We start from the raw sequence: 16,531 nt of genomic DNA, 5'->3' as shown, positions 1-16,531 counted from the left end.
ATAAAAATAGGAAGTCTTAGGTTCAATCCTGCTTTGTGCTGAGTTAGCTAAGCTAAGGCTGAGCAGCGACAACATACAGCTATTGGCCTGCACACGTAGGTGGAGAAATCAGGCAACAGCCCTGCTCCCGATGCCATCCACCGGCGCATGTATGGGCGCTGGGCATGGACAGGGACAAACTCAATTGTCACATATCCCCGCTCCCCTCCGTCCTCAAATAACTATAGTTGAGGACACATTACACAGCAAGTGGGACCCATCTCCTTTGGGAGTGCTCTCCAGGTTTCAGAAGTGGACTGGGATAAATCAAATTAGGCTTGATTTGATTTGATTTGAGACTGTTTTGTTTCGAACAGGCACCAAATCCAGACAAACACAATCCCTGCTCAAAAGCAAGTGGTCCAAAAGCTACTGCTTTTGCCGGGGCGGATCTCAGTGCTGAGTGTTGCAGGAAATGCCTGACTTTAAAGGAATTGTCTGCCTGTCACGTGGCAGCAGCTGGTCAAGGTCTACCAAACAGCCTCACCCCCCCAGCCACCCCCTGCCCGTCTTCACACGGTCTGCAGGCGGCTACTTCAACTCAGCAAGACAGGCCGGCTCCCCCGGCCTAGGCACAGACACAGGGAGAAAGGGGCCCTTCTCCAATCTGACCGGGAATCCATCAGAAGGTGGGGGAAGGAAAGGAAAGGGTCTCAGACAAGCAGCCAGCCGCGCCCAATCCTTTTAAGGACCGTTTGTCATTGCGGATCGCTCATGTTAAATATGAATTGCCACAGAAGGATATGTACATATATTCCCCCCCTCCCTCCCAGTATATGCTCATTAATAGACACCTTTCTTATAAAATAATCGATGCGAATCAATCTTTGAAGAAATGTCAGGAATACAACACGTTTGACAAATTAGGTTACAGCCAGCGGCGTATTTGAAAGCAGGAAATTGCAGTTTCTAATAGCACTTGTCCTTTATTGCCAACATTTCTATTTGGACATCAACTGGGAATGTTAAACGTAGCTAAATGTGTCACTGGCCACTCTATGTATGTAAATATATATAATTAAATAACGAAATCGATCCCCTTTGTCGTAGATCCCCATAGACAGTCATCACATTAATCACACAGCCACTTAGCAAATTTCATAAAACGATGCCGAATAATTCAGTTTGCTCTTATTTACAGTATATTGCAAGATGTGCATTACCACACCAAAAAAAACACTGCAATACGCAAGATATAGACGATCCCAGTTGCTGCGTTTCAGCAGCCAACAGTCCCATCCATTGATCATCCTGTAACAATTCACAATGTAGCCGGAGTTGACACGGTTCATGCTTCTAAACTCCCCCTCCAATGACATAAGCCGGTATCAAAATGAGTGCAACTGTCTCGTAATAAAATATCCGCAATCTAACGTTACTTTTGTAGCATTTTTAAAACCCCTCACGGTAACAAATCGAAACTACAACATTTACCATTCTCACAGTCACTCACGATATAATCCTATACGGCATCTCCACACAAACATAGTAAACTCCAGCTTATGTTTGCAGTAATCATTGTCTGACCTTTGAAATACTCCTGGGGCCGCTTCGGAGGGGGATTTTGGATGCCTCCCCAGACTAAATACTTTTTCCCCCCTCGCACCACCCCTTCCTGGGAGTGGATCACTTTCCCGAAGCCCAGGCTCAGGGGTTTCTGATCAAGATCCTGGTGCCACCAAATCCACGCAATGATGCGGGAATGTGACGCGGGCCCGGCACCCTCCTCTGGATATGGACATTGCTACACTCTGCATTCTGGGATTTGGAGTTCATGGCAAGTATGAACAAAGCATTCATTCCCCTTGCTCCAGAGTGTTCAAAAGTCCAACCTAAACTTTCTGCGGACACTAGGGCATTATTGGCGAACCGACGCCTCATAATGCAGGTTATTTCTCAGACTAATATGAAAGGAAAATACTGCCCATGCTGGAATCTGAAACAAAAACAGAAAATGCTGGAAAATCTCAACAGGTCTGACAGCATCTGTGGTCAGAGAATAGAGTCAACACTTCGGGTCTGGATGACCCTTCATCAGAGCTCTAATGAAAGGATCATCCGGACTCCAAAAGTTGGCTCTATTCTCTCTCCAAAGATACTGTCAGTCCTGCAGTAATTTTCCACGATTTTCAGTTTTGTTTCATGTCAGGCTGATTCAGGTATGTCTTGAATGACCTCTCAACTGATCTAATATATTAAATCTTTCACCATCCCTGAATGGACAATAACAATTTTATAATTTTTTTTCACTGAGTGAATGAGTTGCCGAGGTTCTAAGCTCCGAAATTTCCATCCTAAACCTGTCTCTATTTTCAACAATAACATCCATAATTAAAATAAAGCAGAACATGCTGAAAACACTGAACAGAGTCTGTGGACAGGACTTAAGGTTTCAGATCCATGACCCTTCTTCAGTGCAATGCCACCTACTTTCATTTATAAAACATCTTGATTGTATTAACATGTCCCAAGGTGCTTCACAGGAATGCTGTCAAACACAATTTGACCCGAGGTACTGATATACGTAACATTAGGGCAGATGATCAAAAGTATGCTCAGCGTCTTATACGAAGAAAGACAGGCCTAGCAGTTCATGGAGAGAAATTGAAAGCTTAAAGTCAAGGCAGATGAAGGCACTACCAATAGCAGACTGATCATAAAACAGACTAAATTTGGAAGAATTCAGAGATCTCAGAGTTTTAAGGGTCCAAAAGGTAGCGAAGGGCAAGGTCACAAAGAGATTGGAAACAAATCCCACTGAAGAACAGCAGGAAGGTTTTCCCTGGCCAATACACACCCGTCATTAAAACAGGTATCTGGACAGTTGTGGAACCCTCATATGTGCAAATTGGTTGTCATGTTTCTTCCGTTACAGCATTTACCACACTTCAAATGTATTAAATTGGCAGTAAAATAATTTGGGTTGTCATGAAGTTGTGAAAGGCATTCTATAAATACAATTCTTTGTTTTTCTCTTTTCTTCATCCTTTCTTTCTATCCTGCACCATTTAATCATGGAACTAACAGGCTCTTCAGAAGATATGACTTAAGAACTGACTTAAATTTGTCCTCAATATAGAGTCAATGGACAGTCAGAACACAATGTAATGGAACAACTAATACTAGTTAAAAGTCATGGTTCAACACAAACTTATTTACCAGAACATTTTAAAAAATGTATACCGCAGAATCAAAGATGGCTTGCTAAGGAGGATGGACCTAGGCCATTGTAACACCCCTTTGTTCACAAAGTCCTGAGAAGCTATAGAGTAAATAAGGTATCTAGTATGTTCAGGTGCCAATGTTTAATTAAATGTGAGGTTATGAAGACTCTGTGGGATGACTGATAGCCGAAGGGTAAAGTTTCTACTACATATATCGTTCGATTTTTAATGGAAGTATGCAAGTATTTTTTGGTAAGTAAGGATATGAAGTTTTTTCAGTTCCCAGTTGCAATTCTTGTAGTTTTTGTAAATTCAGAACATCCGCCTCCAATAGAGAAAAAATACAAAAATCAAGATTGAATCTGGATACCAGACAGAGACATGAATTAACATGTCACTTGATGTACAAGTTTCCATGTGATGAAGTGAAATGACATTTAAGACAGTTAGTCCCACCATAAATTTACCCAGGAGTGCAGAATAAAGACAGAATGGACAGCGCCTCCACAGATACAGGTCAAAAGGGTAACAGGCAGGTAAGTGGAGCTGAGTCCAAGGAAACATCAGCCATGATCTTATTGAACGGAAGAGCAGGTTCGAGGGGCCAGATGGCCTACTTCTGCTCCTAGTTCTTATATTCTTATTAATGCCATCCTGTCAGACAAAGGTAAGGTTTCTAAGGATGAGTACAGGAGTTTGGACATCTTGTTGAAGTTGTACATGGTATTGGTAAGGCTTGGAATACTGTGTACAATTCTTGTCACCCTATTATAGAAAGAATATTATTAAACTAGAATCTGAGTATTCTATATTTCTAAATTAAGAGTGCAGAAAAGATTGACTAGGATGCTACTGGGACTTTATGGTTTGAGTTATAAGGAGAAGCTAGTTAGACTGGGACTCTTTTCCCTGGAGTGTAGGAGACTTGGGGCGATCTAATAGAGTCAATAAGATAATGAGGGGCATAGATCAGTTAGATAGTCAGCAGCTTTTTTCAAAAGTAGGGCATAGGTTTAAGGTGAGAGGGGAGAGATACAAAAGGGTCCAGAGGGGCAATTTTTTCACACAGTGGGTGTTGAGTATCTGGAACAAACTGCCAGAGGTAGTAGTAGAGACGGATACAATTTTGCCTTTTTTTATATGTTTGTTGAAAATGTTCTTATATTTTACACAACACAGCATTTACGCAACACAGATACAGATCCACACAGTGCTCACACGTACAGAGTTCCCCGTGACCAGGGGATAAGCCCCTAGTACCCCTGGCACCCACCCTGCCCAAATCCCGTCTAATTGCACTGGTAATGATGGTAATAATGTAAAAATGAAAAGGCAGAGGACTACCGCTAGAGAACCAACTGACTGCCTAGGCTATCAACAAGCGAGCGAAGTAAAGAGCGAGAAAAAGAGATAGCGAAGGAGAGAGAAGAAAGCGATTGAGAGGGAAAAGAGAAAAGTTCTCATATTGGTCCCCACACCTAGGTAGGGTGGGGAGGCATAGTCAGGTAAAGGGCCAGGGCGCATCCACCAATCGGGGGTGGGGGGGAGGGGCGGGGTGGTGCTGTTCTGTGGGAGCACCCAGGGTCCTGGGGCCTTCAGTTATCTACTCACCCGGCTCCAACTGTAGTGTCCCAACATGCGCTATAAATGGTTGCCAAGTCTTATAGAACCTAGCAATAGATCCATGTAGCGTGCACCTTATTTTCTCTAGCTTAATGCTATCTACCACCTTGTTCACCCACTGAGAGTGTGTTGGGGGTGCACCTGATTTCCACCTAAACAGGATTAGTCGTCTTGCCAGGAGTATAGTGAAAGCTACAAAATCCGCTTGGAATTTAGGCAGCGGTGGATTTAAAGGCACAGGGCAGCCTGGGGGGGATGAACGATCTGGTGTTGCTGCAATCGTCTCAACTATTGATGTCCAGTAGTTATAAGTAATGGGCAAGCCCAGAACATAAGAGAGTGGTGGGAGCTTGCCGGCACTGTTCACAAATGGGATTTCTGCCTGGGTACATGCTAGAGAGTCTAATCCTAGTTCGATATGCTCTGTGAAAGAATTTACATTGTATCACACCCAGCTTGGCACATATTGAGCAGGAGTGTACTCGATGCAGCACGATGTCCCAATCCTCCTCCGAAAACTCCTCCCCCAGATCTTGTTCCCATAAAGATTTAACCATTGATGGAGAGTTTTGTTGGGACAGAATTTGAGAATAAAGAACTGAAATGATACCACACATAGCAATAAAAGGCACTACGAAAATGTCAATGGAGGCATGAGGTGGGACCGTCAGAAATTGGTGGTCGGCTCTCCGCATAAAATCTTGAATTTACAAATATCTGAAAAAGTGTGTTGCAGGTAAAGCAAACTTATCCATCACCTGCTAGAATGACGGAAACATGCCACCCACATACAAGTCCTGGAATGTTCTGACCCTGTGCTTGGCCCATATGTTGAAGGCGGAAACAGATGGAGGACAAAAGTGGTTAGCCGATACTGGGAAGGTCAGCGACCAGGCCTGAAACCCAAAGTGGCATGTAAATTGCGTCCAAATTTTAAGAGTTGACTTGACAAGTGCACTGGGAGGAGGGAAAATTTACCGGGGAATATATCAAGGCAGCCAGGGAAGATGGAGCACAGGAGGAGGATTCCAACTACAGCCAGCAAGAAACCTCTCTCTGCACAAAACACACTACCGCTCACATATTGGCTGCCCAATAATAAAATAGAAAATTGGACAATCCCACACTCCCGTCCTGTTTAGGGCTTTGCAAGACTGTCCTCCGTATTCTTGGGTTTTTCCTATTCCAAACAAAGCTTGAAATGAATTGATCAGCTCTGTGAAAAAAGGATTTGGGGATGAACATTGGGATGCACTGAAAGAGATATAAAAACTTGGATAGTATGTTCATCTTCACTACATTGATACAGCCCACTAACGATAATGGGAGGAAGGACCAGGTCCTGTTGTGTCCACCCCAGGAGTGGAGTAAAGTTAGCTCCAAAGAGCCCACTAAATTTACTATTCATTTGTACTCCCAAGTAAGTAAACTGACTAATGACAATCTTGAAAGGCAGGATGTGGAGCAGGTGGCTACAAGCTACTGCATTCTAAGGAAGAAGGTCACTCTTATTCAAGTTAAGCTTGTATGCCGAAATACAATCAAACCTCTCTATTCTAGATAAGACTTCAGGAATCGAGGAATCGAGTTGGACAGGTCACCAACATACAATACTAGGTCGTTCATATACAGCGATATTCTGTGCTCAATTTCCTCCTGACCAATCTCCACCACTCGTTTGCTGCTGTGAAAACCTGCAGCAAGAGGTTCAATAGCAATGGCAAATAACAGGGGGGAGAGGGGGCATCCCTGTCCAATGCCCCGGGACAAAGGGAAAAATGCTGAATGCACATTGTTTGTGTGGACTGAGGCTGAGAGGAGTGGAGTATAGTATTTTGATCCAGGAGAATGAGTCCCGGGCCGAACCTGAACCTCCCAAGAATATAAAATAAATAATCCCATTCCACCCGATCAAAAGCTTTTTCAGCGTCTGGCAAGGTTAACATCTCTGGTAGATTGGAAATGACAGGCGCACATGTAATATTGAACAGCTGCCAACTCTGCATGTACACATATCTATTTTTAATGAACCCAGTCTAGTCAGGCGAGATGATAGAGGGCAGAATGTCCACCAAGCGAATGGCCAAAATCTTAGAGATCAGTTTGAGATCCACATTCAGCAACGAAATTGGTCTACAGGAGCTGCAGATTTGCAGTTCCTTATTCTTTTTAAGGATAAGGGAGATTTTTGTTTGCCTCAAAGTCTGCGGAAGAGAGCAGTTCTCATTTGATTCTTTGATCATGCGCAGCAGCAATTTTGTCTTTTAAAAAGTCTTTCAACAGTTACACCCATGGTAGGATGGGTATAGAGGGATGTGGGCCAAATGCAGGCAAGTGGGATTAGTTTAGTGGTTCAAAAAAAAGGGTGACATGAATAAATTGAGCTGAAGGGCTTGTTTCCATGCTGTGAATCTTTATGACTCTATGGGATTGTCTAAACTCTGGAAATGTTGTTAACTGCAAGCATATGGACTTCTATCTATTCAGTAGACTGGCTAAGTGATGCTGTTAAAGTGTCAGCTCCAAGAAGTTTAATCTTAATGTAACCTCACCAATTTATACCAATCTCAGACTTGCTCTCAACTCTAAATGTAAAATCAGAAAGCAATTTATGCTAAGTTACTGAATAATTGACCTTTCCTTGTTACCTATCTTGTCAATTAAACATATCTACCAATTTCTTGCATACTCAATGTTTACATTTTTTAATTGGTTTAACAAAAAAAGTTAGTTCATGATTGCTGTCTGATTTCTTGCCAAGAAAGGTTTAATTAATTCACTTGGTGATTATTTGGATTTAGAATTGGAGAGGTACAGAACTCTTGAATAATTGCAAGGTTGGAGGAGATTATAGAAATGAGGTGGAGCGAGACCATGGTATTGCTGGACCTGGAGTCACTAGAGGTCAGGAAGCACAGAGGACAAAGATAACAGGTGAATGAAACTTGGTGCAGATTAGAATACAGGAAACAGAGATATAGACGAGACCTTGGAGAAGGTGGAGAGATCATTTCAATAAGTCAAGTATTGAATACTCAGATTCTCCAGGAGACAACTTGCTAATATGTCACAAGTAGACATGTTATTTACATTAGACATGTGGTAATTATTTCAAGTTAGTGATCAGAGACAGAAGAATGTGACGGCAAATCAGGAGGTAGAGAGACTCAGAGGGCTGGAGCACAGGAGCCTCCGCTTTTACAATTGTCAAACGGGTTTCAGGTTTTTTCAGCTTGTTTGGATGAAAATAGGGATGGATCAGCTAATGACACTGTGATACAAGAAACCATTCAAGTGGGAGGAGCAAAACAGAATAGAGTGGTAGTCAGGGATAGTATATTGTTTGACACTTTTTCCTGTGGCAAATAACATCAATCCAGACAGCTGTGATGCCTGCCTGGTGCCAGGGTTCAAGAGATCTGCTCTGAGGAACGTACAGTGGGAGGGGGAGGAAGATGACCCAGTCATCACGATCCATGTAGGTATCCATGACATAGGCACAACAAAAAAGGAGATTCTGCATAAACAGTATGAGGAACTTGGCACCCAATTAAGAAGCAGAACTTCAAAGATCAAAATCTGTGGAATATTACTTGAGCTGTCATAGGACAAATCAGAGTAGGGAGATGAATGAGTGGTTGAAAGACTGCTACGGGAGAAATGAGTTCAAGTTTATGGGGCATTGGCACAATAATTGGAGAAAGTGGCATCTGTACCATTGGGAAAGCCAACGTCTGAACTGTGCTGAGGTCAGGGTTCCAGAAAGCCACATAACTAAGAAAGTAGACAGTGTTTTAAACCAAGCTATAGGGGCAAGGGATCAAACTTGGGAAAATGTGGTAATCAAAGAGCAGGAACAAGGCAAAAGAGAAAGTTATTATTACAGGAAACTTGATTTGATTTATTATTGTCATATGTATTAGTACAGTACAGTGAAAAGTATTGTTTCTTGTGCGCTATATAGACAAAGCATACTATACATAAAGAAGGAAATGACAGAGCATAGAATGTAGTATTACAGTCATAGCTAGGGTGTAGAGAAAGATCACCTTAATGTGAGGTAGGTCCATTCAAAATTCTGATGGCAGCAGGGAAGAAGCTGTTCTTAAGTCAGTTGATACATGACCTCAGACTTTTGTATCTTTTTCCCAATGGAAGAAGGTAAAAGAGAGTATGTCTGGGTGCATGGAGTCCTTGATTATGGTGGCTGCTTTTCTAAGACAGTGGGAAGTTTAGATAGCATCAATGCATGGCAGACTGATTTGCATGACAGACTAGGTTTCATTCACAACCCTTTGTAGTTTCTTGCAGTCTTGGACAGAGCAGGAGACATATCAAGCTGTGATATAACTAGAAAAAATGCTTTCTATGGTGCATCTGTAAAAGTTGGTGACAGTCATAGTGGACATGCCAAATTTCCTTAGCCTCCTGAGAAAGTAGAGATGTTGTTGGGCTTTGTTAACTATAACATCGGCATGGAGAGGCCAGGGCAGATTGTTGGTGACCTGGACACCTAGAAACTTAAAGCTCTCGATCATTTCTACTTCACCCTCATGGAGGCATGTCCTCCACTATGCTTCCTGAAGTCGATAACTGTCTCCTTCGTTTTGCTGACATTGAGGGAGAGATTATTGTCATCACACCAGTTCACCAGATTCTCTAATTCTTTCCTGTACTCTGCCTCATCATTGTTTGAGATCCGATCCACTACGTGGTATCATCAACATACTTGAAAATCAAGTTGGTGGGGAATTTGGCCACATGTTCATAAGTATACAAGGATATTTATAAGGGGCTGAGAACATAGCCTTGTGGGGCACTGGTGTTGAGGATGATCATGGAGGAGGTGTTCTTGCCTTATCCAGAGGTCAGAAGATAGGAAAGAATATAGGGAACTGCAAAGAATGGCTACAAAATTAATAAGGAGGAAATCTTAGATTAGGAAGCTAGCTGGAAATATAAAAACAGATAGCAAGAATTTTTATAAATTTTTAAATGAGAAAAGTTAACAAAGTGAGTGTTTGTCCTAGAGAAAGTGAGTTTGGAGAATTGGTAATGGAAAACAAGGAGATGCTAGATGAATTATAAGTCTCCACTATAGGGATACAAGTAACATCCAGGGAGCAACTATAAACCAGGAAATAGAAGGAAGAGGGGAACTCAGGAAAATTACTGTCACTAGAGAAGCGAGTAAACTTTTGGAGCTGATAAGAGCCTGGGTCCAATGGGCTTCATCTGAGGGTCTTAAAAGAAGTGGCTAGTGAGGTGGTTGATGCATTGGTTTAAATTTTCCAAACTCCCTAGATTGGGGAAAGTCCCATTAGATTGGAAGATAGCAAACGTAACTCCATTATTCAAAGAGGTAGGGAGACAGAAAGTGGGAAAATACAGGCAAGTTAGCCTAACATCTATCAGAGGGGAATTGTTATAAGCTTTTATTAAATAAGTTATAGCAGGGTACTTGAATATGCTCAATCAGACAGAGTCAACTTGGTTTTGCACAAGGGAAATCATATTTAACCAACTTATTAGAGTTTTTTTGAGGAAGTAACGTATGCTGTGGATAAAGAGGAACCAGTGATGTAATGTACTTAGACTTTGAATTGGTTGCTTTGAGAGCTGACCATATGATTTGATGGTGATGTGATTAGGTGTTGCCACAGGCTGCTAATTTTACTTGCAGTTTTGTATTCTGTGCCAAGCAGAGAACATCTCTTTCAATAAAAAATGTGTTGAATCAACATGTGCAAACCACATTCCTTTCTTTCTGCTAAAACCCACAACCCTTAACATATCTCTTGCTTTGATTTATTATTGTCACATATATTGGGATACAATGAAAAATATTCTTTCTTGCATGCTATACAGACAAAATATACTATTCAGAGAGTGCGTAGGGCAGAAGGAAAGGAGAGGGTGCAGGAAGTAGTGTTACAGTCATAACTAGGAGAGAAAGATCAGCTTAATATAAGGTAGGTGCATTCAAAAGTCTGATGGCAGCAGGGAAGAAGCTGTTCTTGAATCGTTTGGTTCGTGTCCTCAGACGTCTGTATCTTTTTCCCAACAGAAGAAGGTGAGAGTATGTCCGAGGTATGTACGCTCATTGATTATACTGGTTGCTTTTTTCAAGCAGGAGTCCACGGATGGGAGGCTGGTTTGCATGACTGATTGTGCTACATTCACGACCCTTTGTAGTTTCTTGCAGCCTTGGGCAGAGCAGGAGGCATGCCAAGCTGTGATACATTTGAAAAGTATACTTTCTATGGCGCATTTGTAAAAATCGGTGAGAGTCATAGCAGACATGCTGAATTTCCTTAGCCTCCTGAGAAAGTAGAGGGTCTTGGAGTGTAAGTTATAAAGACGACATAAGGAATCTCCAAACGTTCTGGAAGTTGGAGTATAATGTGGGAAAATATGAAATTGCCTGTTTGGCAGGAAGAATAAAAAAGAAACATATTACTTAAGTGGCAAAAGATTGTGGATCTCTGAGGTGCAGTGGGATCTGGGTGTCTTAGTGCATAGAATCATGGGATCAAAGAAACATACAGCGCAGAAGAGGTCCTTCAGCCCATCGAGTCTGCGCCAATACATTAGAAACACCTGAACTCCAACCTAATCCCATCTTTGATTTGATTTGTTATTGTCACATGTATTAACATACAGTGAAAAGTATTGTTTCTTGCGCGCTATACAGAAAAACATACCGTTCATAGAGAAGGAAATGAGAGAGTGCAGAACGTAATGCTGCAGTCATAGCCAGGGTGTAGAGAAAGATCAACTTCACGCAAGCTAAGTCCATTCAAAAGTCTGACAGCAACAGGAAAGAAGCTGTTCATGAGTCAGTTGGTACACGATCTCAGACTTTTGTAGGCGGAAGAAGGTGGAAGAGAGAATGTTCAGTGTCCGTGGGGTCCTTAATTATGCTGGCTGCTTTGCCAACGCAGAGGGAAGTGTAGACAGAGTCCATGGATGGGAGGTTGGTTTGCATGATGGATTGGGTTACATTCACGATCTTTTGTAGTTTCTTGTGGTCTTAGGCAGAGCAGGGGTCATACCAAGCTTTGATACAACCAGAAAGAAGGCTTTCTATAGTGCATCTGTAAAAGTTGGTGAGAGTTGTAGCTGACATGCAAAATTTTCTTAGCCTTCTGAGAAAATAGAGGCTTTGATGGGCTTTCTTAATTATAGTGTTGATTTGGGGGGACCAGAACAAGTTGTTGGTGATCTGGACACCTAAAAACTTGAAGCTCTTAACCTTTTCTACTTTGTCCCCATTGATGTAAACAGAGGCATATTCCTACACCTCCTGAAGTCAAGAGCAATCTCCTTCGTTTTATTGACATTGAGGGAGAGACTATTGTCACCGCACAATCTGCCAGCACTTGGCCCATAGCCCTGAACGTTATGATGTGCCAAGCGTTCATCCAGATACTTTTTTAAAAGGATCTGAGACAACCTGCCTCTCCCACCGTCCCAGACAGCACATTCCAAACCATCACCACACTCTGGGTAAAAACGTTTTTCCTCACTTTCCACTAAATCTTCTGCCCCTCACCTTGAACTTATGTCCGCTCGTGATCGACCTTATTCACTCTGTCCATGTCTCTGATAAACTTGTACACCTCTATTAGATCACCCTTCAGTTTTCTCTGCTCCAATGAAAACTAACCAAGACTACACAACCTCTCTACATAACTTAAATGTTCCATCCCAGGCAGCATCCAGGTAAATCTCCTCTACACACCCTCCAGTAAAATCACATCCTTCTGATACGATGGTGACCAGAACTGCACATAGTACTCTAGCTATGGCCTCACCAAAGTTCTATATAACTCCAACATGACTTCCCTGCTTTTGTAACCTATGCCTTAATTGATAAAGGCAAGTGTCCCATATGCTTTTTTCACCATCCTACTAACATGACCTTCCACTTTCAAAGATCTGTGGACAAACACTTGAGTTTAGAAGGCTGAGGGGGGATTATAGAGACATATAAGATAATGAAGGGGCTAGTTAGGGTAGAATAGAGAGATTCTTCCCGCTTAGAAAGGATAGCAGAACTAGAGGGCACAGCCTCAAAATAAAAGGCGGGGGAAGGGGGTGCAGTTTAGATCGGAGTTGAGGAGGAACTTCTTCACTCAAAGGATGGTGAGTCTCTGGAATTCTCTGCCCACTGAAGTGGTGGAGGCTACCTCATTGAACATATTCATGTCATGGGTAGATAGGTTTCTGATAGACAAGAGAATTAAGGGTTATGGGAAGAAAGCAGGAAAGTGGAACTGATCCACTTCAGATCAGCCATGATCTTGTTGAATGGCAGGGCAGGCTCAAGGGGCTACATGGCCTACTCCTGCTCCTACTTCTTATGTTCTTCTTATGTTCTTATTAACACGCCAAAATCCCTTTGTTCCTGGTGCCCCACCATTGATTACTTTCTTGTCAAATTACTCCTTCCAAAGTGTATCGCCTCACCCTTTTCAGGATTAAATTCCATCTGCCACTTATCTGCCCAGTTGACCATTCCATCTATATCTTCTTGTAGCCCCAGACACTCCGCATCACTGTTAACCACCCATCCAATCTTAACTCATTTTTACTAATTCTACCCCATACACAGTCATCTATGTCATTTATATAAGTGAGGAATAATGAGAGGCCATCCCAGATCTCTGTGTTCTACCACTGGACACAGGCTTCCAGTCACTAAACCAGCCTTCGGCTGTCACCCTCTGTCTCCTACAACTGAGCCAATTTTGAATCCACTTTATCAAATTACCCTATATCCCATGTGAATTTACCTTCTTTACAAGTCTCCCATGTGGGACCTTGTCAAAGGCTTTGCCGAAATCCATATAAACTACATCGACTGCACTACCCTTGTCTACACACCTGGTCACCTCCACAAAAAATTTAATCAAATTTGTTAGGTATGACCTCCCACTGACAAAGCCAGGCTGACTATCCCTGATCAAGTTTTGCCTCTTCAAGGAGACAGATGCTCTCCTTGAGAAATTTCTCCAATAGTTTCTCTATCACTGACATGTGACTCACTGGTCTGTAGTTCCCATTTTATCTCTACAACCCTTCTCAAATAGCACAGTCCCATTAGCTGTTCTCTAGTTGTCTGACACCTCCCCATGGCCAGAGAAGAATTGAAAATTTGGGTCAGAGCTTCCCACAGCAGTCTAATGCACAATTCATCTGGACCTGGAGATTTATCCACTTTTATCCAACATCTCTAATAACTTGTCTATCCCTCTGTCAATTTGCTCAAGAATCTCACACTCTCTCTTCCTGAATTCCATACTATCATCCTCATTCTCTTGGGTGAAGAGAGATGTATTCATTCAACACTCTATCAATCTCCTCTGGCTCCACCCATCGATTGCTCCCTTTGTTTCTAATGGGCCCTACTCTTTCCCTGCTTATCCTCTTCCCATTGATATACCTTGGGATTTCCCCTACTTTTGCCAGCCAGAGTTTTCTCATATCCCCTCTTTGCATTCCCTAATGCATGAATCACAAAAGGCAAGTATATAAGTCCAGCAAATAATTAGGAAAGCAATATAATGTTGTTATTTATTATGAGGGGAATTTGATACGAAGTAGAGAGATTACTTTTCAGTTACAGGCCAGTAGTGCGATCATATCTGGAACGTTGCGTACAGTATTGGTCATCTTATTTAATAAAAGTTGTAAATGCGTTGGAAACGATTAAGAGAACGTCTAGCAGATTAATGCCTGGAATGAATGGTTATCTTGTGAAGAAAGGTTGGACAGGCTTGTATTTGCTGGAGTTTAGAAGAGTAAGAGGCATATTGACTGAGGGGTCTTGACAAGATGGATGTAGAGAGGCTGTTTCTGCTTCTGGGATGATCTGTAACTAGGGGTCACCGTTTAACAATGAGGGGTAGTCCATTTAAAATGGAGATGAGGTGCAATTTTTTCATTCAGCGGGTCGTGGGTCTTTGGAACTCTCTTCCTTAAACATTGTGGAAACAAAGTCTTTGAATGTTTTTAAGGCACAGTTGGATAGACTTCTGGAAAGCAAGGGGTTGATGGATTATTGGAAGTAGTTGGAGTGCAGATTTGAGGTTCCTATCAGATCAGCAATGATCTCATTAAATGTCGGTGCAGGCTTGAGGGGTTGAATGGCCTACTCCTGCTCCTTTCTCGTATGTTTAGCTAAACATAGATTGGGAGCATGGAAAAAGAACTGCATTATTTTAACTAATTACATGTCTCCATTTGTGATGTTTAATATGTATTTGTGATGTCTTCTACTTTAAGGTGCAAATCGTTGCAGTCGTAATTCTGATATTATGTAATAGTGTGAACAGGTTTACTCATGAAATTAATAATTCATGGTATTTTACAATGATTTGACTTATTTGACACATTGAACAAAAGCCTACTCTTCTGACTATTAATTTCAAATAACAACCTGCCTCTAACATAGTCAAAAATTGGGAGGTTCACTGCTGATTGCACAATGTTCAGCACCATCTGAGACTTCTCAAACACTGGCACAGTCCATGTTCAAATGCAGCAAGACCTGGAAAATATTCAGTCTCAGGCTGACACAAGTGACAAGTAACATTCATGACACAGAATTGTGTCCAATTCCAACAGAAAAAATCTGGCTACCTCGACTTGACATTCAATGGCGTTACCATCTTTGAATCCCTTATCCCTATCAACATCCTGGGGGATACCACTGACCAAAAACTGAATTGGACTTGCCATATAAATACTGTGGTTACAAGAAGAGGTCAGAGGCAATGGGAAGGATTTTACCATCAAGTTGCACCCATTTGATCATGAAAACTTGGTAACTAACGCGGGTGTGAGGTGAGTAGCATGACCACACCCGCCTTCGCGCCCGTTCCCCCATCACCAAGGCCTGAAAATGGCTGCAATTGGGCCAGTGCCCGAAACGGGCTTGACGGCAATTTAAATGCATTTGCACGCATTTAAATTGAATTAATCGGCTGCACACCCAACCTTACCGGCACTTCCCCCTTCACCACCACATTTGCCCATCCAGAATTGGCACAAAACAGCCACGCTCTATAGAAGTATGATTTGGGCACGCTAGCTAGTCAGGAGATAAGTGCTGAGTGTCTGACGCCTCTCTGCTTGAAATCAGTGGAGGAGTGGGGGGGTTCCAATGGCTCTCTCTTGAGATCGATGGAGGGGGGGAGGAAGGGTCCGCTGCCATTCTGCCTGTGATCAGTGAGGAGGAAGGGGGGGTCCACTAATAATCTGCCTGAGATCAGTAGGGGGGAAGGGGGGTCCGCAGGCACTCTGGTCAGTGACAGGCAAGGAGGAGGAGAAACTCGTGATCGGTCTGGGTGATGGGAGGGTAGGGGGATAAGGGGGTCAGTAACGTTGTGGGGGGTGGGCCAATGTTTGTGAGGGCCAGGGGGAGGCATTATCTGGCCCAGCAGTGATGTAGCAGGAGCCATTTTCTATCATTTTGTTTTCAGCACATGCGCAATCGGAGACGCTGATGGGAACAGCAGGATTTCAAGGGCGTTAAGCCCCACTCACTGGTTTCTGCTGTGTGATTTGGAATTGCTGATTTTTTTTTCAGGCAGAATGTGTATAGGGACATCTGAGAATAGGTCTAAAAGTCGGATCTGAAACACTCTCAGTTTCAAGTCCGCCCAGCACTTAGAATTAAAATGGCAAAATAGGGCCCA

The 16,531-nt window shown here is 42.6% G+C and overlaps 1 protein-coding gene across 4 annotated transcripts in view; it reads right to left on the bottom strand.

The window, feature by feature from the left end:
• ctif (CBP80/20-dependent translation initiation factor) overlaps positions 1 to 1,706 on the bottom strand; it is a 263,224-nt gene extending 261,518 nt beyond the window's left edge. For 3 of the 4 annotated variants that reach the window (XM_080206007.1, XM_080206130.1, XM_080206201.1), the window contains exon 1: positions 1,474 to 1,540. In XM_080206007.1, the coding sequence (XP_080062133.1) occupies positions 1,474 to 1,476 (3 nt within the window). In that variant the 5' untranslated portion in view covers positions 1,477 to 1,540. Of the gene's footprint in view, positions 1 to 1,473; positions 1,541 to 1,566 lie in introns of those variants that run through there. The other variant, XM_080206055.1, reaches the window with a different exon arrangement.
• Between the last annotated feature and the right edge of the window lie 14,825 nt (positions 1,707 to 16,531).

Source organism: Carcharhinus amblyrhynchos, chromosome 1 (genome assembly GCF_965287045.1).
Source record: "Carcharhinus amblyrhynchos chromosome 1, sCarAmb.v2.hapA, whole genome shotgun sequence".
Classification (NCBI taxonomy): domain Eukaryota; kingdom Metazoa; phylum Chordata; class Chondrichthyes; order Carcharhiniformes; family Carcharhinidae; genus Carcharhinus; species Carcharhinus amblyrhynchos.
This window is presented reverse-complemented; position numbering and strand designations above follow the sequence as displayed.